A 7,906-nucleotide genomic window follows, 5' to 3' on the forward strand; every position below is an offset into this window, starting at 1 on the left:
CCTGGCATGGAAGGTGTGATTAGCACTTCCAATGCAGGTCTATATACCAGGCTTTGTGGTGGGTATTGACCTGGTATAAGTAGGCCCTGTTACCTTTTGGGGTAATTTTGGTTTCAGCTATGATGCATGCCCACTTGGGTCCCCCTTACTGCACTGTGGGCTCAGGTAAGCTGGCTGGGTCAGTGGGTTGCTGCTGTGATCACTGGTGCTAGATTTGTGTGGCTGAGTTCCCTTCCCCAGGTGTTCGGTGGTTGCTAGAGATGGTGGTTGGGGGAGAGAAGGCTGTGGAGAGTGCCTGAAGTGGTACTGGAGCTACATAGCTGGTCCCTGTGATTCCATTCCTTATGAGCCACTCAGCTAGTCCCTGCTGTTTTAACTTTCAGTTTTCTTGAGTTTGCAAGGAGGCTGGTGTGAGTGGAAAATCCCTTCACCTGGCTTCTCCTGCTGTTCCAGCACAGCCTGGTGGCCAGAGCTGCGCATAACAGTTCTGCCGCTGCCTGCTTTTGTGGTCTCTATAATCTCTGAATCTCTCCTGCTTCTCTGCTGTGGTTGATAATTTCTTATACAACTTCACTTTTCAGTAGAAGAGCATATTTTGCTGTTCTTCTCCTTATTTCCCCCCAGGCTGCTTTGTGGTTGCTACATCTTCATCTTATGAAGAAGTCTGAGTACAACCATTATAACAATAAAAACTAAAACAAAGAACTGCTGTATGACCAACGTATACCACTTCTGGGTATACACCTGAAGGAACCTAGGTCAACAAACCACTGAGGTACTTGTGAATCCATATTTATTGTATGCACATTAGCCAAGTTATGAAGTAAGTCTAGGTTTCCATCAAAAGATGAATGGATAAAGATATATGGTAGGTGTATTATTATCCAGCCATTAAAATGCATTTATGCCAGTTTTGGAAAATGGATGGAACTGGAAATCTTCATATTAAGAGAAATTACACAGGCTTAGAAGGACTAATAACACATGCTTTCTCTCCTAGATTTTATATAGATCTTAGATTTAATATAAATTTAAAAAAATCACAAACACATTTGACATAAAAGTAGACAAAATATTGGGGAATGAACTGGGCTTGGATGGGAGTGAGGAAGAGAGGGGGAATGGAGAGGATACAGAGGATGAATAAAGTTAAATTTCATGATACATGAGAATGGAAATGCCTTTATGAAACCAATCACTATATATAATGAACCTATGCTAATAAATAAAATTTAAAATATAGGTTCCATTTAGCAGAGGAAAAACAATACATTGTCAAGCTATTTTCATGTATTAGGTATTGATAATTATCCAAGTAATTATACTATTAAAATGAGTTATGGAGAGGATAAGGGAATCATCCAAAATCAGATAACTTTCAGATTTCAGGTGGTTTACTTTATGTAAATATTATAATGTCTGTGTTTTTACCACCAATGCCTTGGTAGACAGAAAGCTGGTTTTCCTCAGAGAATCAGGGAGGGCTTGGCTGAGGGTATAGAGTTAGATTTGTGGGCTGAAAAGATGGCTTAGTGGTTAAAAAACTTGCCTCTAAAGCCAAAGGACCCAGGTTTGATTACCCAGGACCCACATAAGCCATATACATGAGGTGGTGCATGGATCTGGAGTGTGTTTGCAGTGGCTGAAGGTCTTGGCAGGCCCACTATCTCTTCTCTCTCTCTCTCTCTCTCTCTCTCTTTCTTTCTCTCTCTCTCTCTCTCTCTCTCTCTCTCTGCCTCTCAAATAAATAAAAATAAATAGAATTATTGGAGAATGAAAATACGGCACATTTATACAATGGAGTTCTACTTAGCAGTAAAGAAAAATGAAGTTATGAAATTTTCAGAGAAATGGATGGATCTGGAAAGGATTATACTAAGTGAGGTAACCCAAGCCCAGAAAGCCAAGTGCCACATGTTCTCCGTCATACGTGGATCCTAGCTACAGATGAAAATACTTAGTAGCAGACGCCAGTAAGTTAAAAAGGAGATATAAAGGGAAGAGAAAGGAAGGGAGGAGGATACTTAATAGGTTGGTATTGTATATATTTAAGTAGAATGATTGAGATGGGGAGGTAATATGATGGAGAATGGAATTTCAAAGGGGAAAGTGCATGTGGGGGGGGGAGGGTATTACCATGGGATATTTTTTATAATCATGGAAAATGTTAATAAAAATTGTGAAAAGATAAAAAAAGAATTAGATTTGGGTGTGATTCATAGAGTGAGACAAAAATGCGTCGATAAGCGTTCGAATGCAGCAAACAGAGAAACAATCCAACATGGCAGCGAGAGCCGGCTCCGTCCTGAGGATGTCACGTGGAGGAGCATGGGCGTGTTTGCTCCTGTCTCTTCTCTTCCACGGACGACAGCTCAGAAGTGCTAACTGCATGCCCAGTGCTCTCTCCCTCGCTCCTGGGTGTGAACCCATGACTCTCACATGCTGAGCCTGGGTCTGTCCTGCCCCAGATCCTCGGAGCTGGGACAGTAGGGGTCTTCTGTCATTCCCGGGTGGGGCTCACACCCTTCCCCATACATTTGGCTCGAAGCTTGAGCTGGCACTTATGTGCACACCAAGGGCAGCCAAATCCTCAACAAGGAAGGACTTCACTTAATTGCTCCTTATGGGTCCACTTAAACAATGGCTGTGAACAATTCCCAAGGGTCTCTCAGACGGGGAATAAGCTTTGCTATGGATGAGCAAAAACTTCTTGGCATATCAGCTTAAATAGGGGAAGGAAATCTTTGTGAGTCTGCACTGACCCTGCCATGGCTGATGCGCTGATTCAGTGTCAGCGTGCTTCCAACCTCAGCTGTCACTGACAGAGAGACGGGCCTACAGGAAATGTTTTTGCTCCACAGTGGTAAAAGACCTCAAGGTAAGTATGTGTATTCTGGGGATTGTTTGTTCCACTGGCTGATATTAAAGTACTGGGAAGTTCTGTTGTAATGCATCTGTGTAATATGGTTCATTTACTAAATAACAGACAAGTCAGTGTTTGTTTGGAGAACCCAGAGCAAGTGACATTGAAATATTTCTCCCTGGGTATGATTGCTGGTTGGGGATCAAATGAATTCAATGATGGAGAAATGGGAAACTAAGATTGCTAGGAGTTTAGGGTTTGTATTCCACAGCACAACATAGCAAAAGTCACTGCAGTTATTGATGGACAACTTACTTCTTGACCTTTTTTTTTTAACATTTGATAGAACTTCATAATAGGTGGGTACTGACATATTACACAGCAAGATATTGAGTGTTCACAGCAAAGATGGCAACTCTAAGGCCTGTGACTAGGTCCTGGCTTTGTCACTGGTTCCCTGTATGAAGGGGGGAGGTCACTTAGACACACTTTAGCCCAGGCTTTCCTGGAATTAACTCTGTACTCTCAGGGTGGCTTCAAACTCATGGCTCTCCCCCTACCTCTGCCTCCCCAGTGCTGATATAAAGGCATGCGCCACTTTTCTTTTTAATTACATAGTTGGGCAAAAAATACTTGAACATCTACAAAATGCCTTTCAGATTTAAAGCTATGAAATTTAGTAGACTTGGGGATTATGATTTTTAGCCTTCTGTTCTTGACTTACATTTAAAGTGGTAATGTCTACCTTAACATATTGCATTGACTTATATTAAATATATGTATGTAAACTTATATTAACTATATGTCCTGTATGAAAATCCTGAGCTCCTTTAGAGGTAAAAATAGTGGAGGTAGTAAGTTTGTATTATTAATTATCTTAAACATTGTATGTGTGTTCAAAGTCGTTGTGTTGTCTGGATGTAGCTTGTAAGAATGTAGCAGGTGTTTAACTTTGGTCATGGATATGTAAAATCTTTTATTCTTTCCCCTCTCATTCTTTGTAATGGTCTTAGAAGGCTTGATGAGCTTTAGAAGCAATGTCCTGAAACCTCATGGGAGAAATGTCTTTGTTCTCTCCAGAAGAAATGGCTGGCTGAGACTTCATGATCATTCTCACGGACAATCTTGGTGTCCTGATTCTTTATGTCCATGTTGACTACGTGAGTGAGGGCGTTGTCCCACTGTGCAGAAAGGCAACGTGAGTGGATAGTTCTCCACAGGCTAATCAGTTCTCTGAGTCTGAATAGGTTGGGTGAAACTGTCCAGGACCTATCTGAATCCACTATTCATGTTGGAGACTTATTTACTTTTCACTATCCTCATTCTGGATCCTAGGAAAAGAACTTGTACGTTTCCTGTGTGGTCAGGTTTCCTGAGGTCCAGTAATGGCCTGTGACAGATGAGGCTCTCTAATTCTCGCAAGTGTTGGAGGTGGAGGGCTTGTCTCATTTGGGGAAGCTGCAGCAAAGTGACTCTTGCTTGACTCTAGTGTGTCCTGTGGAAAGACTGTGATGACTGGGGGACTCAGGTGTGTAACGAGCTGTAAAAAGTGTAAGGTGTTGACCCCTGGGACTTGGACAAGAGTGGGACAAAGGCAGCTCTGTTCCCCCTCAGCCTCTCTCAGCTTCTAAGCCTCAGCTTTGAGGTCTGAGTCCGAATAACTGTAAGTTACTTCTCTGTACCCAAGCCATAAACTGGGCAAAGGAAATTATTCAGTCTCTTTTTGTCCCAAACAAAAGGAAATAAGCTAAGACATACTGTGTTTATTTCTTCCACCAAATGATTCGGCTGTCCTGAGATGGGAATACAGGAAGACAGTCACCTGAAATCTCGGTGTTTCCCTGAGCACAGACGCCACACTAGGCAGCCTGCTGGGTCACAGCAACGTCACATTCTTTTCCTCAGAGATCCGTGTTCAGCTTCCACAAGTGCGGTACGACCTGAATTGTAGCTGATGCCGGGGCATTGGTGTAAGCCTGCCGTACTTTAGTGGCAAATGCTCGTCTTGATGGTTGAATTGAATTCTTAATTTAAAAAATGAACATCTTCTTAACTTTTTAGTGAATACAGACTTGAAGAGCTGGAAACAGTGACTGTGGCAGCATGCCGACCGTCATGTGGATCAGGCAGTGTGCACCAGCTTGACACGGACACGCCGCGACTGTCATGTGTGTAGCTGTTTTCTGCCATTATGTCAACAAGCACATTGGCAGTGGACACTTCCTTGAGGAAGACATACTGTGACTGGCATTTGTACTAGCCGCAAGCTTTCCTGTTGTTTCAACAAACATGTTTGAGTGCCAGGCACAGGGGTGGTGGCTGGAAGAATGTCCAGAGACACACGCACAAGGACCAACCTTAGAAAGCCAGCTGGGTGACCTGATCAATAGCACATATAATGGTTCCCAAACCAAATGTCAGTACAGAATCATGAAGGGACACAAAAGAGACAATGGCCCTTTGTCCCCTAGGAAGGGACTGTTTGGGAGAGGTGGGGTGAGCGTGCACTATGCTGTTAATAAGGGCGTGGGATTCCTGGCTGAGGAGGTTGTAAGAATAAACTCAAGAGAGCCTGGTGAGGCCCATTGAGGTGGTTGCAGCTGTGATTTGGGCTCTGGGAGTTAGCACAGGTAGGAAGAGTCTGCAGAGAAAGTGCTTCCAAGAGGAGCATCTGGGAATATTACAGCGGTGGAGAGTCTCTGAAGAATTGTTCGTCTTATATGATACAGCCACCCTTCAGCAAGTCTATTCTAGGAAAAAAAAATCAAAACACACAAACTCAAAAGTTAGGAAATTAAAATAAATCACAATTCATCCCCAACATTGAAACTGTGGTCTATCACTTACCATCTGACGATATATATACATCGTCATGTTCGGCCTTGCTTTTTTTCTTTGCCTTCTTTCCCAATCTTCTGTCTTTCCATCCTTTCTCTATTGCTCTCTTTTCCTTCATTCCTTTTTTCCTCCCTTCCTTTTTGCCTTCCTCTCCTTTTAATTTTGCTCTCTGTGTCTGTTTGTCTTTCTTTCTTTCCTCATTCCTTTAAAGCCCAAGTAATATCCAGTTGTGTACATTACCTATGATTCACTGCGTTTTAAAAGGTATCAGCAGGATACTTCCCAAACACCAATTGATAACGACACAGCATTAAATCTACATTCATAATAAACTTGCTTTAAAGAGTATAGGTAGCTTTTCAGTTTCCAGTTCTAAGCAATGCTGCTTTGAAAACTGGAAGATGTTTTACATTCTTTCCCTAGGATAAATTTACAGAAGGGAAAGTTTTGTTCAAATGAGAAACACATTTTTACAGGTTCACATCTTAATTCTGTTAAAATCAGCACACAAGTTATTAGATTTCACAATGTATTTTCAAGCCTAAACGGTTTTTGTTGATCATCCTTCCCTCCTACCCTGCGGTCACCCCTCCTTCTCTCCTCCACCACCCTTGATTCCTCTAATCCATCTCCATGTCATGTGTTCTACTGCACGTTCCTCAATACCTCTTGTACCCACTTGGGGTCCCCTAGAGAGCATGTGGCATTTGTCTTTCTGAGTCTGTGTCACCACATTTAATGTAACAATTTCCAGATTTATCCATTTTCTCACAAACTTTACAACTTCATTTTCTATTACAACTGAATAAAATTCCATCGTGTGTGTCCCCATTTTCACTCTCCGCTCACGCGCTGCTCTTTGCTTACATGAGAGAGGTGTCTCGGTTCAGTTTGTTCTCACGGATCTGTGTCTTTCCTTCAGACATGGGCTCATGGGTGGACTAAACGTGGCAGTGACCTTCCTTGTGACCCCGTTTCCGTCTCTTTCTAGCCCTGAAACTTCCCGAAGCTAGGAGTGGAGAATTGCCTGCTGGTCCCTGACGTCGCCCTCAGTCAAGGACCATGAGTAATCAGACGCCAGTGACGGAGTTCATCCTGCAGGGCTTTTCTGAGCACCCAGAGTCCCAGCTGCTCCTGTTCAGCTGTTTCTTCTCCCTCTACTCTGTGGCCCTCACGGGCAATGTGCTCATCATCTTGGCCATCACCTGCAACCCTGCGCTTCACACACCCATGTACTTTCTCCTGCTCAACTTGGCTACCATGGACATTATCTGTACCTCTTCCATCATGCCCAAGGCGCTGAAGGGTCTGATGTCAGAGAGGAACCCCATCTCCTACGGGGGCTGCATGGCTCAGCTCTACTTCCTTACGTGGTCTGCATCCTCTGAGCTGCTCCTCCTCACAGTCATGGCCTATGACCGCTACGCAGCCATCTGCCACCCCCTGCACTACAGCTCCCTCATGAGCACGGCGGTCTGCGGCGCCTTAGCTGCTGGGGTGTGGGGGCTCTGTGCAGTCAACACGGCCATCCACACTGGCCTTATGACGCGTCTGGATTTCTGTGGCCCCAATCTCATCACACACTTCTTCTGTGAAGTCCCTCCTCTGCTGCTCCTGTCCTGCAGCTCCACCTACGTCAACAGTGTCATGATTGTCTTGGCTGACGCCTTCTACGGCATATTCAACTTCCTGATGACCATCGTGTCCTACGGCTTCATCATCTCCAGCATCCTGAAGATGCGGACTGCAGAGGGGAAGCGGAAGGCCTTCTCCACCTGCTCTTCCCACCTCCTCGTGGTGTGCATGTACTACACTGCCGTCTTCTACGCCTACATCAGTCCTGTGTCCAGCTACAGCGCGGAGAAGAGCAAGGTGGCTGGTGTGTTGTACACCATGCTGAGCCCTACCCTCAACCCCCTCATCTACACTTTGAGAAACAAGGAGGTCAAAGCAGCCCTCAGGAAGCTGTTTCCTTTCCTCAGGAATTGAAATGTGATTCTTGAAGGTCTTCTCCTGGAGTCTCTAGTCTCAGTGCGGATTGGCCTTTGTGTAGAGTTTTTATTCGGCAGTTGTTGAACTACAGGTAAGTCAACCAGCCCTTTTTATACCACAGACTGTCTACGCAGGATGAGCTCAGAGTTCTGATGTCCTGACCACTGGCACATGGAAGATTCTGGTTTCAAGCTTCTGAGTTTGAGACATGAA

At 44.2% G+C, this 7,906-nt stretch overlaps 1 protein-coding gene across 3 annotated transcripts; it reads left to right on the forward strand.

Annotated features, from left to right (window-relative positions):
• Positions 1-4,006: 4,006 nt before the first annotated feature.
• Positions 4,007-7,690, forward strand: LOC123455812 (olfactory receptor 13A1-like). 3 transcript variants are annotated; one of them, XM_045137698.1, is made up of 2 exons: positions 4,007-4,023; positions 6,769-7,690. In XM_045137698.1, exons 1-2 carry the CDS (start codon positions 4,007-4,009, stop codon positions 7,688-7,690), a joined length of 939 nt encoding a protein of 312 aa, XP_044993633.1. The 3 variants fall into 3 exon arrangements, with proteins under 3 accessions (XP_044993633.1, XP_044993634.1, XP_044993635.1); XM_045137699.1 differs by lacking the exon at positions 4,007-4,023 and adding an exon at positions 5,373-5,389; XM_045137700.1 differs by lacking the exon at positions 4,007-4,023 and having other exon boundaries at positions 6,764-7,690.
• The last annotated feature ends 216 nt before the right edge of the window (positions 7,691-7,906 follow it).

Source organism: Jaculus jaculus, chromosome 18 (assembly GCF_020740685.1).
Source record: "Jaculus jaculus isolate mJacJac1 chromosome 18, mJacJac1.mat.Y.cur, whole genome shotgun sequence".
Taxonomy (NCBI): domain Eukaryota; kingdom Metazoa; phylum Chordata; class Mammalia; order Rodentia; family Dipodidae; genus Jaculus; species Jaculus jaculus.